This window comes from Ambystoma mexicanum, chromosome 12 (genome assembly GCF_040938575.1).
Source record: "Ambystoma mexicanum isolate Mex_15411 chromosome 12, UKY_AmexF1_1, whole genome shotgun sequence".
Taxonomy (NCBI): domain Eukaryota; kingdom Metazoa; phylum Chordata; class Amphibia; order Caudata; family Ambystomatidae; genus Ambystoma; species Ambystoma mexicanum.
In genome coordinates this window covers 447,506,451-447,523,744 of record NC_090936.1, presented here as the reverse complement: position 1 = coordinate 447,523,744, position 17,294 = coordinate 447,506,451, and the positions used below count along the sequence as shown (strand labels likewise).

General features: G+C 48.3%; 1 protein-coding gene across 2 annotated transcripts in view; it reads right to left on the bottom strand.

The window, feature by feature from the left end:
* The window catches only part of CECR2 (CECR2 histone acetyl-lysine reader), a 513,194-nt gene extending 500,284 nt beyond the window's left edge, over nt 1–12,910 (bottom strand). Inside the window, exon 1 of one of the 2 annotated variants that reach the window (XM_069628656.1) lies at nt 12,132–12,910. In XM_069628656.1, coding sequence (XP_069484757.1) covers nt 12,132–12,263 — 132 coding nt within the window. In that variant the 5' untranslated portion in view covers nt 12,264–12,910. The remainder of the gene's footprint in view (nt 1–12,131) is intronic. The other variant, XM_069628657.1, reaches the window with a different exon arrangement.
* Between the last annotated feature and the right edge of the window lie 4,384 nt (nt 12,911–17,294).

The following is a 17,294-nucleotide window of genomic DNA, read 5'->3' as shown; positions in this document are numbered from 1 at the left end:
CCCCCCCCCCCCCCTCTTTGGGGAAACACTTGGAGAAATTGGTCAAACTCGCCCCCCCCTCCCCCAACTGACCCAGCACACTGAACTTGTTAGTTGCCTACATGATCATTAATCTGATTTCCGAGTATCCAAAGGCACAGAAACTACTCTTCTGAACAGAAGCGAGGAACTGCTCAAGTGCATCAAGCCTACATGAGGGCAAACTCTACAGGAAAAGAAAGAAAAACAATGGCGAACAGGAACCAAAAGCAGCTCCTTGGTAGCAAGTGTCACCCACTAAGCAACTACTTCTGTTTGGGCGGGTGGGGGTAACAAAGTTAAGGCACCCTGGGCTCCAACTTCAACATGGTTTTCAAAATGATCATCAAAATTATTAATTTATTGAGAGAGGGAGAGGGGGAGAGAGAGAGAGATCAGCTGCCAATAATAAGTGCAGGTCTATGGTGGCAAGGCAAGTGCTGGGAGCGGCAAGTGCCTGAAACAGGTGGAGGGTGAAGGCGATTGGGTGTGCGAGGCCAGGACACATAGGAGCCTTGGTCACCAATCTCAACAACTGTGTGGTTTAGCAGAGGAGGTGAAAAGAAGGTCTTGAGGAGCTTTTGGAATTTGAGGAGATCCAGCTGAAGACTAAGAGGAAGGGGAGGCTGTTCCATAAGAGGGAGCCGGCCGAGGAAAGAGATTGGCCACCAGCCCGCTGTTCAGCAAAGCACTTGACACACAGAGTTGGTGCCGGAGGACCACAAAGATCTGGAGGGAGAGTATTTAGTAAGAGCCAGTTGTAGATAGCGTGGTCCCCAGCCCCAGACAGCCTTATAGATGATGCCGAGGGATTTGAATTTGATCCTTACAGCAACTGGGAGCCAGGAGAGGTTTTAGGGCTCAAGAGATGCGGTCCCTGGGCTTGAGGCCAAGACGTCTTACAACCCCGCCAGCTAATCCAGAATAGGGCTGCAGAGAAGAGGAGGGTAGATGGAGTGCAAGGAATTCGACCATCCAGAGGGAGAGTGCGCTAGCCTGGGTCTTTTTAAAAGAATGAATGATGGGAGATTAATCTCCGAAAATATGTCGGGCCATTCCCGCACATATTTTCCACGCTCACCGCACAGCAGAAAAATAGTATGTACTCTGGGAGGACACAGTTTACCAGTGCCACCCTCCCCTGTCAGGTTTAGCCGACGCCGGACAGCTGTGGGTACATCAAAAGCGCCTGGCCGTGTGCAGCCTGATCAGCATCTCAAGGCCCCATGGATTTGGATCTCCATTGTTACACCTTGCTGGTGGTGGCGAATACTGAAGAAAGTTAATTAGCAGGCCTCAGGGAGGCCTGGGTGCATGAAGTGAAAATTGAGACCAGAGACCAACACCTCTTTGTAATGCAGTGTGTCAACTTGGTACTAACACCCCTCCTTGGTATGAAAGAGCAGTAAATATCCTGTCAGGAACCACTCCTTTTAGAGCAGGGAAGTATGTGACTTGTAAGAAACGAAAGTCTGTCTGCAACCCCCTACTTCAGATGGCCATGCTGTGACCAAGCGCCACAGAGGGCTCCGTTAATTAGGGAGACACTTTAATGTACAGCAGCCAGGAAATGGGTGGGACTTAAAGTATATATGGTCATCCTTCGCCTGTCTGTTGCCAAGCGCTCTGATTCTGGCCTGAAGCATCACTGATGGTTGGTGGAGGACCCAGGATTGGTTCATTAAGGTGGGCTTAGCCTGCACCAATCAATGGGGCCTGTTTGGCTTTAAAAGAGGGCTGAGCCCCTCACTGATCAAATCATCTGAATGATTCACAGTGAGCAAGAAGGATGCATTTGGACCCCAGCTGAAGGTACAGTCTACCTTACATCTTCCGCCAGTGAAGGAAGGCCAGGAGTTCCAAGAGGGAAGCAAGATCCCTCCCATAAACATCTTCCAGGGAACAGAGTGAGATACCGAACTCAAGAGGGCCCGCCCAACAGCTCCAGAACCGGTACCCAGCCAGCACACAACATGCCCTGCTAGGTTCTGACAGCAATCTTCCTAGGTGGGAAGTGCCGGAGAGTCTCTGGACAAAGGACAAGGATGTTGCCTGCAATCACGCTCCTGAGCTTTGGGCCGTCCACCTTGAAAGGACACGGGTTCTACGAAGAGGCTAGGAGGAGTGCATCATCCAGCATCAATATTTTTAAGGACAATTTCGAGACAGTCAAGTCATCGAACCACATCCGACTGCACCGGTGACTTGTCACGCCGCAGTCCCCAGAGCCATCCGAGACGCCTTGACCAGCATTACAAATTCGCCAACCAGCACAGAGATGATTCTTTGCCCAAAGCCGGACAGCCTGCAGACAGCCATCCAGCCTCGCTTGCCGAACTGCCTGCCGCCTGGTACCCACAGCTGTCTCCCGCCACGGTTTCACGGGCTCGAAGCACCCTGGAACCACCTCAACGCGGTCGAGCACCAATAACTTCTTCAGCACCAGGTACATTGTGGTTCTGCCCCCCTGGCCCTACTCTGAATGCCCCTAGAGACAGTTACTACCCTTCGCCCTTTATGGTGTTGAAACCATAATAACCTTGAACTATAAGACTGATTGCTTTACCAACTACCCCCTGTAATATGTAGAGAGCATCCCTTTCCTTTGTGAAACTGGCTGTCCTCTGTGCCCCTTTACAGTGCGGGTTGTAATTGTAGTGTGCTAGAACTGTCTGCTGTAGTGATAATAAAGTAGATGTGTATACATCTTTGAATAGACAGTCCCTTTTATCATTGGGTAATAATTGTATTTTCACTGTGTTGCAACTAACCAATGATCCACGACCTTGCAGCGATAAGTCTGCCGCTCCGTCCATGTTACCGAAATTGGACATGGAGGTCTTATCATTTACTTGTATTATAATCTGTTCAGATCCTTGGGCGAGTTTGACCAATTTCTCCAAGTGTTTCCCCAAAGAAGGGGGGGATGATAGATATCGGGGGGTAATTGGCTGGACAAGATGGGTCTTCAGAGGGTTTTTCAGGAGTGGAGGGGACGTACGACCTATTGGGTTTTAAAGTTTCTTCTGTATGTATTGTAATAACACCTTATACACATAGAAAGAGTTGGTGTCACATAGATGTGTTTGTATGGCACTAGTTGGTCCAATGTGCTAAGCGTAGCTCCTGCTAGCTGTTAATGCCAAGCCAGCCAGGTTCTTGTACAATACCTGGGGCTAAATAGCCCTCAACTTCAAGCAATTTCAATCGATGATATTTGATTTTTTTTTTAAAGTGGCTTGTAAAAGGGAAGGGTCCCCTTTGAGGGGCAAAAACTCAGGGCAGATCTGTCTGGGAGTCCGTGTCCTCCGCTCATAGCACATCTCGCTAGGTGCAAAAACTCTGCACTGGCAAAGCAACAAAAGGAACGATGAAACCAAGTAATGAACTGCACTGTACCGCCCAGTAAAGAATTACTCAGCTGCGCTGAGCTCAGCATCTCTCACAGAGCCCGTTCAGGCCCAGGCATGCGTCACGGGCACACAATGTGCACGGCCTTACGCTTTCCAGGAAGTATTGGGAAACCGCGCTTTATATCGCTGCCCGAATTATATGACTCACTCCTGCCAGCGGGCGACCACATAAAAAGGAAGCCCGAATGACTCGGGGATCGCCTCTGCCACAGGAGCTTTGAACACGCTCTGCTTCCAATCTGAACATGAAACGGAGTTGCTGGGGGGGGGCGTGGGGTTGTGATGGGCACATCCGCTTCTGAGCAGATGGGGGGGGGGCAGGGAGGGAGGAAGCATCGTCTGGAAAAAGTGGTTCAAATCAAAAGGTTCGGGAGGCAAGCGGGGAGCCTCTGAGCAATAACACGTTCAGCTAAGCCACCACATCCCAATTTTCACTTCATCAATTGCCCAACTCATTAAGGCCAAGTCGCCATTTCCCGCACACTCATCTGTAGCGCGCGGCAGCTCTGAGGAAACGCTCCTTCAATGTCAGGCACGGACGTATCCCCTCCCTAGAAGAACTGTTGCCAACTATTTTCTTGAAGAAACCCAATTTCTACAATTACTAAACTAACCTGCACTCTATCGAAGGAGAAACCAGACAGAACAAGACAATGCAGAGCTGGCGTCTTCGCCTCCCTTAGAGCAGAAAAAGTAACATTTAAAATTGAGATTTTATATCGCGGTTCACAGGCCAGCCTCTAAGCGCGGGACCGGGATTCGAACCGTGACGGTCTGCATGGTCTTGCTTCAAAGACAAAGTATGGCTCCTGAGCTGTATTATTTACATGCATCCGGCTATCCGATTCTTAAAATCTGGTATGAATTAAAAATAACTTCACAGCTTATGGACTGAAAAATCAGAAGGCAGTGGGCTGCACTGCAAGAGACCATTAAAAAGTCAATACTTACCAAATTAACCCGACACAAACTCGTGTAGTCGAGTCTAAACCACTCAAGAAGCGAGTCTAAAGAAGCACGTGCAACTGGATCTTGGGCCTACCAAAAACTTGCAAGTGAGCACCGAACAAACAGGTGCATGTACCCGAAAGCCCCAAAAGCACAGAGGCCAACATACATGTATAAAGCTCAAATGGCACAAGCAAGCCAATTTGCCACAACTAGATGAAGACCCAACAAATAAGTAGACATAGCCTAACACATGCGACAAAGACCCCCAAAACCAAATGCAGGCAAGCTGCCGTGCCTTAAAAATAAATAAATAAATAAAAAAAATGTATGGTGGGGTCTGTGCACCAACAAGTAACAAGTGTGATGGTCGGTCTTAAAGAGACAGCAAACAAACCCAGACACCTGTAATAGGCAAACATGTGTAGATCAATCTAAAAAACCCCATTAAACAGAGAGGCTGGTCTGCATCCCACATGTGAGCTTGCCTTGATACCGCAACTGGTACATGTATCTAGAACCATTGGCAATCATGGATAACCTTGGCTACAGCCCCCCAAGCACAACACAAAATAGTATCAATTCACATGAACTTGGTATGCTTTAATTATATCTCACGGATTAAAACATAAAATGACACGGTATAATAGCTTCTTTTATCATTTAATCATTATTGAATCAAAGCTCATTTTTTCATCACATGAATTCATGAACATATAAAAAATAAATCTCCACATGAAGAGACTTAAATGAATATCTCCAATGACATATTACAAAGACAAAAACAATATTAGACACAAATAATGTCCGATTACAGACATGTAAGACACCTAAAAACCCAAATTCAATTTTTATGGCCAACCTTCCTCAGGGCGAGCTCATTTTGTTACAGAAAATTCACGACTTATCTGCACTGCTGTGCTTTTAGTAATAACAGTTTTTGGAGTAATGAAAATGTCCCCAAAGTTCGTGAATCCTGGGAGACACCATGTACTTATTGAAGCCATCACGCATTTAATACATCAGGTTCCCACCCAAGAGATGAGTGTTCGGGTCCAGTATAAACACTGAGCACAGGGAGCGCTTGGGCTCCGCTTGAATACAACCCACAGATTTGAAAGCAGGTGGGAACCTTCTACACCAAACGATTGATGGCTTCATGGTGTCTCCCAGGGTTCACAACATTTGGGGACATTTCCATTACTTCAAAACGGTTATCACTAAAAGCACCGCACAGCAGAGCAGATGCAGATAGGTCATGAATTTTCTCCTCTGACAAAATAAGAATCGCCCAGAGGAAGGCTGGGCAAAAAAAAAAAATAAATAAAATCGAGACACCCTTACAGCCGAAACTTAGTTGGCAGACAACTTTACAAACAGACAGTTGATTAAATAATTCAGTCTTTGATATGCTCACGAATAGGAGGGGATCCATTATACTCCCTGTTGTGTTACATTTATAGTGATATTTTTAGAACTTAGGAGTGTCTGGTTTACACTGACACGTAAACCATGCTTGTGTGTATTTGTACACGACAGTTGTTGAATGTATGTTTTTAGGGGCTTCGTAGGTCTGTATTCTGACATTATTTGTGCCTCTGTAATATATCATTGGAGATATGCATACAAGTCTCTTCATGTGGAGATGTATCTATTTTTTGTATGTTTATGTAGTCACGAGATGAAAAAATAAGCTTGAATACAATAACGATTAAATGTAGAGAATTATGCACTGCAATTGTATGTTTTGATTGATGATATAAGCTATGCATACAAAGTTATGTGAATTAATACGGAGGATATAGATTTTGTTTTAGGTTTAGTCTCCCAATGATCCTTGTTGGAAATATAATGTGGGGTTACCTCAGGTATCTGTGATAACCCCCAAGCAAACATGTGGACAGTCGAACCCCAGACAACATGTTTATCTAGAAACCCAGCAGACATGAAGGTCATTCTAGAAAACACAGCAACCACGAGCCCTAACAAACGCATTCTATCATAGAACACCAAAAAACATGTAGAAGGCATATCTAAAACCCCAAATAACAGTGGAAGAGCAGTTCTTAAGTCCTGCTAAACGGGTATAGCATCGTAGAGCAAGGACCTACACAAGTACTCTTAAGCTCCGACAACAAAAAATGAGAAACGTAGCATGTAAAGCCCTCGCCAATTACTGATGTTGGATGCAAACCTAAGTGTGGATTTAAAATAAGTGTTTGAGAAGGTGAACAGAAACAGTCTATGAAACAAGTTACGCTCGTGGGGGTGTCCTCGTAACATACCGGAACCCATTAAGCTATTATACGCAAAAACCACCATTCAGATCGGAATGTCCAAAGAAGGTACGCTAACCGATGCTAAAACATGGAATGTACTCAAACATGGTGGCCACGCTTTTCAGCTTATTCACAGCAGACTTTGAAGAACACATCTACACCCCCACGATGAATCCTCCAAAACTGAACACTACATGTCTACCGTGTATCATGTACGCCGACAATATTGTCTTATTAGCAAAAACACCAAGAGGGCTACAGATAGCGTTGAACAAACTGGAAAAATATATGACCATTAATCAATTGGAAATAAGTGCCCAAAAAACCAAAATCGTGTCCCTCTCGCGTCAAACCAAGCGAAAGGAATCTAACTTTCCATTCTTCATCAGGAAACAAAAACTCCACCAAGTAAAAACGATAAACTATCCTGGTGTGTGGTTAAACCAATCCCCAAATGAGAAAGAATAGAACCAACATTTACAATCAAAAGGCACTCTTGCATGCTCATCAAGCCCGAATACGCCACTGGAAATTTGGAAAATGTTCGCCGTCTCCACTGATAACTTTCTATAGACAAAGTTGCTGCGATTTTAACCTATGGCGGTCGAGACAATGATGAACATTGAAAATAAGACATGGCAACAACTGGGAGGGAATATTTTGGAGGAAAGTTCTAGCTTTACCAGCCTCGTTTCCGATGCCTCGCATCCATTTTGAAATCGCCCTCCAATACTTGGTCACCCTCATAACATGGAAACAACTTGATCTCTCCGGAAAATAATCAGTGACCTAAACGTGCCAGCACTTGACATTCTCTGGTTCAAACACAACGGGACCAATGATCAACCATTGGCTGCCTGGAAAAAATGTGTGGACGCCAAAAGAGAAGCAACGGACATATTGTTGGATATGTTGCTACACCGCCCATAAAAAGCATAAAAGAAAATTGCTGCCAACGATTGGATTGCTACGATCGAACTGAAAGCCCTATACCAACTTGATCACCCATGCCACTTTGGATAAGAGACCTTTGAACAAGCTATTTCCATCTCACGGCATACGTGAAATTTACGAGATTACGGCTAAATATCCCGCTGACGCAAGAAATCTTGGCGACAAGAAAAATGATACTGCTGGACCAACGATTCTGCAACCATAAAGGCACTAAAAGTCTACATAGCATTATGTCTTGTACTGCACGGACAGAAAAAAGAAATCAATACAGAGATATGTTTCTCAAAAATCAAATACAGCTGTCCGCTAAGACAGATGGGCCCAAATTCAGAAATGACAAAAAAATTATCCTTACAATCGTGCAATTCTGGAATATTATCATGGACATTTCTTAAATCAGAATGATATGAACCAAAGAAAGAACTGAACTTCTTCCTCATACTTGTAGAAGGATAATCAACTTTACTAAGATGATTGGAATGGCCATTGTGAGAGACCATTTTGAATTATATGTGATTTTAATGAAAAGAAGAGGTTTGTCTAACAAACCGTAACATTTTAATAAAAATAAAAAAATAAGTGTATACTTCTCCTGCTGATACTCCTGCAGTGCATGGAATTGAACTAGGCCTCCCTGTCTAGCCCTCAAGACCCAATATGTAAGCACTAGTTCCCTTGCAACCGCAAGCCCTCCTAACCATCCCTGCTTCATCTCCCACGTGTGACAGCCAACACCCTCTCACCAGAGTATTGCATAAGTGCTCATCAAATTACTGCAACCCAAAAAAGCAACATCCAAATAATGAATATATATTTTTCCCCACTTGACTGGAAAAGCCGACCACGAGTTATCCCCCACTGACCCTCTGGGCGGAAGGGTTTGCTCCCAAGCACTCGGACCCCCATTTGCCTCTGCTTTGATCCACATGCCCAAGGCCACCGTTGGCTAAGCGCAGTTCACTTACCTAGGTGTTGACACACGTCCTCTTTAAGGAACATCGCAGGGTTCTCAGTCTGCAAAACAATAAGTCAATAAGCCCGCTCCCTGGCCCAAGACCACCCTCCAAGGAAGCACAACAGCCCAATGGCCAGTCAACCCATTTACATTTTTAAACGCCTACTCCGCACCAATGGGCCGGAGGCATACGGGCACTGTCTAAAGTTTAAAAAAAAAAAAAAAAAAAACACACCTAAATGCTCAGGGAGACAATTATTCACCACCCTTTCTACAATGCCTGTGGTTATCTAAATAAGAAAAGTTTAAGAATCGAGTGATTTTGTTTCTCTCAAATCAGGAGGGATGCAGTTACAGGCTCTTGGTGCGGCTATGAAATAAGCTCTTTTGCTTACCTGGGTAAGCTTAGCCCTCGGCACCGCTAAGAGATTGGGGTTGTTGGATCAGAGTTTTAAGCACGGGTTTCCTCTTTATAGTTACAGCAAGATATTGTGGATTGGATCCATTCAGACATTTAAGGGCGGTCAGCAGACGAAATTCTATCCTGGCATCGATAGGAAACCAATGTAATTATTGCCTCGGCTATAGGTTTATATCTGTTCAATCCTGCTATTACCCCGACAGCACTGTTCTGGATGACTTGAAGTCTAGCACAGTCACCAAGAGCCACCAGGAGACTACTGCAATAGTCAATCTTGGAGCCAACAATGGCCCTAGCCACTGCATCGCAGCTTTTTTCTTTATGATACGGGCGGATTTGGCATAATATCCTAATTTAACATGCCAAGGTTCACACCAAGCTATTGACTTAAGATCCCATATTAAAATTTTGGTCAAAATATACACCCAAAGTTTTGACTTTGCGTTTGGTGGCAATTTTGCAGTTTGCTTTTTGAAAGTGAGAGTTACTCAAGTCCCAATTTTGCACTTGTGCATATTACCATAAATTCAGTTTTGTTATCATTTAGTACCAGCCCACTTTCTAGCATTCAGGCTTGAATCAGCCATTAACAATACATCATTCAACCCAACCCCACGCTACTATACCAAAACCTCACCTGATGAAATCAAAGGGACTGTACGCAGTCATCCCGAGTGAGAAATACTACAACAGAGCAGTAAGTGATCTACAATGTACCTTTATCACTGGGTCCACCAATACCCCATGACACACTGTATTGTAAACTGGCATATTCTGCTTACCCACTTATCCTTCTCAACAGGCCTACATTATTATTTTCACTGCAGAACCTGGGTCAAGGACCAAGGAGCATACACCATCTTTTGCGGTCACTGGGGGTGGGAGTAAGGTACACCATGCAAAATACACAACTGCTCCAGTTACCTCTGTACATCATTCACACAGTGCACAATACTGCAGACAGCCACTTTATCCCTGCCCCATCATCAGGGACTTCCTCCAGCTGCCTTACACATGTACCCCCCTCCCCACTCCAAGGACAGCAGACAGATAATCCTCCAGTGTCATGGGTGGGTGACAGGTCAACAACAGCAAGTTCCCGATAAATACTGGAGGAATGGGACACAGGTATTGCTTTGGGGGATGGGAAACCCAGACCAGCCGGAGGAATCAGGCCCACACTAGCAAGTAAATAGATACTAATTGAGGGGGGCGGTTTGGGCAAGGCTCAACTGAGCAAACACAAGTTGGATGAACCATGGTCTAGTTCACCCAGACAGCCTGCAGACCTCAAAAGCAGAGTCACATGGCAGACCTTATGCTTTTCAAATACCACATAAAACAACAGATGTCCAATGCATGGGGAGCCGTGGGAGTCATTTGCTGAGAATGTGAATTCAGGTAGGACACTGGTACTGCAGTATTTACTGAAACTGCCTTTAGATGATGGAGCAGTGACCTGCAGCTCCACACAATGTGTTAGATTCATACGCATCTTCCATGACGCTGGGTTTACACACGGGAGATAGATGTTAGAAGGAGTAGGTTATACAAATCATACATTGATAAAGTGGCGCGTTTAGGGCAGTCAAACGCGCCCACTTTTCATGCGTATTCTCTCCGACTGTGAAGTCGGACGTGTTCAAAGTGGACTCTATGCGCGTGCACGGCCACCCCTTGCTTCAAAGTAGGTTATGAGGACCTTTGTAGCATGCAAACCAGAAACCAAATTCTTACTTTTACTACATTGGGTTTTAACATCTGGATTTATTTTGAATAGTGTCAGGTACTGCAGTTACAAGTAGTTCAGTGTATAGTTTGTAGTGTGGCCACAATGCTTTGCACCACATGTGTTTGCCCTGACAGTAATGTGGGAGTACCAGCAATAAGCAAGGGTGGGCAGTGCACGCATGGTTTATCCTTCGGATGTTTAGCGGGGGCAAATTCAGCCCAAAAAAAGCGCATCGCTCGCATACAGCTACTATTACCCATCTTGCCGTTAAGATGGCCAATTTGGAGCCAAGATATCCGCATCAAAAGCTCCGGAAACATTGTTCAACACTTGCCCGGTGAGGCTGATCCTGGTCAAGGGAAAACGAAGTACAGCAACAGGAGAGCAGCCCTGCACTTCCCGGGGGCAGGGTAGCGATGCTGCACGTCCAGGCACTACATTACTCCGCAGAACCGATCCAGTAAAGGCTAGTTCCAGCCCAGGGTGCGCATCCCTCCTGCGGGAAGATCCAGGGACTCGGACCAACAGCACCTGCGTTATCTTTACGTCACGACATTAGAAAAACATGTTGCCAAAAATCGCGGCGTTTTAGAAACAACACCATGGCATGTAAATATATAATACAACTGCCAAACCGACGGACACACGACGACCCCTTGTGTGCCACACACAATGCTGGATTTACAGCGTGCCAGCCCAGCCTCCCCTGCGCCCTAGTCGGCCAAAATGCTCAACTATCTGTTATGAACCAACGAATGGCCAGATCATTATAAAAGACATGGGCTTCCCCAGAATAAAACATGTCCTTTAGTGTAAGGTGTTCGCACGTGTGCGGCGAGCCCGCGCCATCACAAAGCTTTGAACGTTTCCTAGATACCCTTCAGCATTACTTCTGCCAAGCACCTCCAGAACCCCAGAGGCAGTGGGATCAAAAAAAGGGGTGGGGGCGGGAGCCTTGGGACCGGGCAACGGGGAAAGGTGTTTTCTATTAAACAATGCATTGCTATTTGTTGACTTCACGAAGTTGTCGCTCGTTTTGGAATGTAAGGGGCCCGATGGCGTCAATGATAGTGAACCATTTTTTGTGAGGGTGCTAATGAAGTCAATAGCAACATGTGGCCTGTCGGAAGAGTGACTAGACATGTAAGAGTATCAGCTGAGAGGTGGGTCAACACATGCGAGGGGTCCGTTGTACTCATAGGCCGACCATATTAGCCATTACTTGCACCATAACTATAACCTGACCCACCCAACTCTCAAAGTTCGTCTTTGTCCCGCTCCGTTGGAGCCAATGCATCCCGTCTGAGTTCACGTGAGCCGAGCGAGCCCCATCCCCCCTCATTACACACGCGGGAGGTTGCAAACAACAACACGGGCATCGTGGAGACACAACCACCACCCCCAAACTCACCTCGATCTCGAAGTCCGGCAGGCAGAAGGCGGTGCGGAAAAGCGAGCAGAAGTGAGCGATGGCCGGCACCTCCCACCACGAGCGTATCTCCTCCAGCGTGGGGACCTCCGGGGCCCCAGGCTCCTGGGACATGCTTCCTTAGCGGCCACGGTCCCGCGCGCACATGGGTCAGGCTTCCCCCCGCGCGGCTAGTCCTGCCTCAGGGCGCACGCAGCGGGGGGGGGGGGGGGGGGTGGTCTCGCGAACCGCCGAGAGTCTTCCCTCTCCGCTGCCCGAGCGCAGCGAGCTTCACCCCGCAGCGCTCCGTCCCGGGCGCGCGAGCTCCCACACAACGTAGTAATCAGCGCGTGCTCTCAGTGCCCGGCGCGAGCTCCTCCCGGACCAGCGTTCTTGCCACTGCGCGAGCTCCTCCGCAGAGTTCTATTGGGTGGTGGGGGGCGCTCGTGGCGTCCTACCGCCCGCCCTGCGTTGGGAGCTCGCGGCCGTCGCACATACCCATCACACGCAGGGTTCCCAGCGCCGCTTTCTATTCACTTCAATGCAAATTCGGCATGCAGCGAGGAGGAGAGGAGCAGCCGCCGAAGGGGGAACAGATGGGAGGTTTTGTTTTGTTTGTTGTGTGCGTGAGCGGGGAGGGGGGTGTGCTTTAGCAAGTAGAAACAGAGAGAGGTTGGAGGGGGTGGGACCACCAAAGCAACGAGGAGGGGGTGTGACCGCCCGCTACACAAAACAACTCCTGCAACAGCTTCAACTGCGAGTAATCTGTTCATCTGTAAGGGAACCCATCCACCCGGGGCACGTGAGGGTGGACCAGGTCATTCAAAGGGTGTAAGGGGATAGCGCGCGCTCCCCGGTGTGCCCAAGGAGCTGCGCATCGGTGGAAGACCCCCTACTCTTTCCCTTTCCTGCAATGGTTGTGCCCGTTTAAAGGGACCACATGGGGGTTGGGGAGGGGGAATCAATGAAAGAACAGAGGAGCGGAGGGGGGGGGGCTAAGGGCTTAGCCTCAGAGCTGCAGCCTGGAATGGCATGGCCGAGGAGATCAGTCTTTCAATGGCCGTGCCAGCAGTTCACAATGCCTCGTTGCCCTTTCACCCTCTGGTTAGACTTTATATTATTCTAGGGGTTTGTTCATGAAAGCTCAACACATGAACTTTTCTGAACCCGGTGACTGTTCTACACTGGGATTACTTTTATCTATTTAGTAATAATCTAGCGCGGTGATGCCCCCTTTCGGTCACTTCCACAGGCTTCTGTATTTGTAACTGTACTTCATTGGGCACGCGGCCCCTGTAAACGAGGGCACTGCAATGTGATTGTGGATGCCCCTCGGGAGAGTCTGTTTCAAGTCTGCCAGAACAATAAAATCAATGCACGAACAGCGCTAGCAGACACACCGAGGACGCTTCAACGATTTCCCAATCCACGACGAGGCGGTGGTTTGTCTAACATCACACAGTTTGATATGGGTTTGAACCTGCCCACTAAGTCCAAACTGGCCAACGTTTAGGCGTTTTTTTTGCATGAAAGGGAATGGCTGGGAGGTGCTTGCTTTCCAAGGGTTCGATTCTGATGTGCTCTTTGAGTAAATAAATAGCTGTAGATGAATGGAACTAAATTTAGGGGCTGTTACGAGGGAAAGGTGGGTGTGTCCTTTAAGAGGGATGTAATGGCACGGACAAATGACAGGACACTGTTGTAACTTAGATGGGTGTTTATTTGGACACCTGACATACAGGAAACTTGAGGGGGTTATTGGAGTCGTGGCAAGGGAAGTGTCTATGCTCTCTGTACTGTATGATATGATAAGGCATTTATCACGCCCCTATACACAAGTGTTTCAAGGCGCGACGAGGCAAGGGAGGGGGGAACAAACGGAAGTCGGACAACAATCCTACTAGGCCAGGTGCCATTCAGATCGCGCAAGTGCATGGGAAGGGGAAGTGATAAAATTAGCTGAGTGTCATCTGAATAGCACTGGAAGTTGCGGCTGAGTACGGCAATGCAGTGGGCAAGAAGTGCCAGGTATTCGTTGAACAGCCAGGGAGAGAGGTTAGACCCCTAGGGTACACCACAGGTAGAGATGGAGGAGAGAAAGCATCCAAGTTGAACCTGGAAGGGTCGATCACAGAGGAAAGAAGTCAGCCACGCCAGGCCCTGACCGGTGATACCCAGGTTATCGCAGAGACGGTTGAGCAGGATGGCATGGTTGACCGTGGCAAAAGCAGAAGAGAGATCAAGTAAGATGAGGACACGGGGTGTTGGAATCAAGGTTGGAGAGCAGGTCTTCACGGATGTTCAGGAGAGCAGTTTCTGTGCTTCTGGCAGCTCTGAAGCCAGACTGATGATCACAGAGACAACCAACAGATTCAGAGTGACGATTGAGCTGGGAGATGGCCAGCTTTTCCGTTTGCCCAGGAAAGGAGTGATGGAGATTGGGCGATAGTTAGCTGGGCAGGGCGGGTCGGCAGAGGGTTTCTTAAGAAGAGGATGCACAAGGGAGTGCTTCACGGGGCAAGGGAAGACTCCAGTGGGTAAGGAGTGGTTGCAGAAGTCGGCAGGAGCCAGGGAGTCAATGTTGTCCTTGATGGTTTTGGAGGAACAGGGATGAACCTGTTTTGATGAGACTTTTAATAGATCGTACTTGTCTAAAAACCTCGTCTGGGGAGAACAGGGGAAAGACAGAGAAGGAGGGAGGAGAGGTAGCCATAGAAGGGCCAGAGGAAGAGTAGGGAGTAGGGGGAGGAAGGTGAGAGGAGGAGAGAGAGGACAGGATATTCTGAGTTTTAGAGATGAAATGAGAAGCCAGTGCCATGCAGAGGGCCTGGGAACGGACAGGAGAGGTAAAGACTGCAGCAGGATTGGCTAGTTCCTTGCAGATTTTAAAGAGTTCAGCCGAGTTGTTAGATGCTGCAGAGACGCAGGCTTGGATGTGAGCTCTCTTCTTGGTGAGGACAGAGAGCTGGTATTGCCTTTGGAGCAGGCGGCAGGCCAGTTTGTCAGAGGTTGTACATGAAGCACGCCATTTCCTCTCAGCCACCCTGCACTTGCGTTTAAGGGTGACGAGGTCTGAGTCGTACCAGGAGTTGCACTTGGCTTTGGGCTTCAGGCGGATCCTCATGACAGGGGTGAGAACATTGAGAGTATCAGATATAGCAAAGTGGAGCTTGGAAAGGGCTGTGTCAGGGTGTGAGTCAGCCAAAAAGGGAGTGGGGTGAGAAGGCAGCAGCGAAAGCCTCAACTGACACGCGCTTCATGGGTCGCATGACTGAGAAGGTGGGTGGCAGTGATGGAGTTGGCTTGGCCTGACTGGTAGAGAGGGTGAGCTGGGAGAAAAGGAGAAAGTGATTGCTCCAGGAGAGAGGAGTAATGAGAAGGATAGAAAGGGTAAGGTCTGTGGAGATCAGAACAACCAGAGTACGCCCTGCAGGGTGAGTCGGGCCAGAGGGGAGAATAGAGAGTGAGAGAGAGTCGCAAAGGTCGCAAAAGAGTCCAGAGGAAGGACAGGGAGCATTCAGGTGGATGTTGAAGCCTCCAAGAAGGAGGAGTTGAGTGGTCGAGACCAGGAGGGAAGAGGAGATGTCCGCCCACTCAGAGAGGAAGGAGGGGAGCTGACCAGGTGGCCGAACGATAGTAGCCACAGTAAGGGAATGGCTAGGATAGAGAGAGAGAGCCTGCAGATGAGGCATTCAAAAGAAGAGTAGGCCTGCGTAGGAATGACAGAGGCATGAATCCACTCGGGGAAGATCAGGGCTACACCCCCTCCGGAACGGTTGGACCTGGGCGCAGAGAGGATTTTGTAGCCATCACAGAGAAAAGTGTCAAAGCTTGTGACAGAGCTGGACATGAACCATGTCTCGGTGAGATCGAGGTCAAGTTTCTCCAGAAGGCGGCAGATGTCGGAGGAGTGTTTGACAGCCGAGCAAGAGTTAAGAGTGGCTATATGGAGAAGGTTGCCGTCCTTGAAAGCCTCCCGCGAGGGGTACAAATCAGAGGTACACCCTGCAGAGGTGTAGAAGAAGCCAGAGGGGAGGCAGAAAGTGAAGGAGGAGAGGGCAAGTTAGCCAACGAGGTGGCAGCAGGGGGATGCAAGCTAGCCATGGAGGGGATGGAGGCGACATCGGGAGAAGAAAGGAAATTGATGAGGCCCAGGAAGCGTCTATCGAAGAGGAGAAGGTTGGCCTAAGGGCCTTTGACCAAGACGGTACCATTCAAATAAACATTAATGATGACCTTAGAGGGGAGGAAGGAGGACAGGAGGGCCTCCCACCGGGTGCCACCATTAATGGGAGAGGAGGAGAAGAGAGAGAGCACAGAGACCATATGTAGGGTCCATAGGTCTGGTGAGGGAATGACAAAGAGGATGTCAGTACTCACAGTTCATGCAGTTGACTTCACTGCAAGCTGGGTGCAAAGTGAGTTGACACCTTGCAACAGCAAGAGCAGCCATGAGGCTGCCCTCAGCCTTGGCATTACGCTCTGCTGCTTTGCCTGGGTCTGGAAGGCAGAGTTGGAGCTGAGCATCTCTGCAGGAGGAGCGCCTGGGGCTGGTCCGCATTCCTCACCCTCCCATGGAGCTCTGCCGGGAAGAGCTCGTGGCGCGCTTCATGCTTGCAAACTCTTGCAAGATTACGGGCCGTGATCTCGTGAGGGGAGGTCCCCAGATACCTCCTTTCCTGGGAAAAGATGGTTGCTAGTCCATGACGAAGTCAATGAACCTGGATGGCTTATTTCTGTCCCTTTAGGGCCTGTTTTGGTTGGTGGTAGCGCTTGGGGATTGGGTGGTTGTGCAGGCTGTTTCGAGTGGCATGGTATCCTCTGGGGTTGCCTCCCAGTGTGGTTCTCTGGACTGGGACGTGGGGCTCGTGTAGGCATGTTCTCTTTGATTCTTTTCTCCTGAAGCGTTGGTCTCTAGTTGTTGGGGGTCGTTTGCTGAAGCCCATTGTTCCTGGTCATCCCCAGCTTCTGTGGAGGGGTAGTTGTTGGCCGCTCTTTTGCAGTACACGGCCACTCTTTCCGGGTTCCACCGTCTTCTGTCGCTGGTGTGGACGTGGTTTGTTTCCTTGCGAGTGACTTCTATAGCCTTGCTGTATTAGCAGCCTGTGCTGGTGTCTTTGTGGGTTAGGCGTATCTTTACCAGATCGCCTTCACTAACCTGTGTGC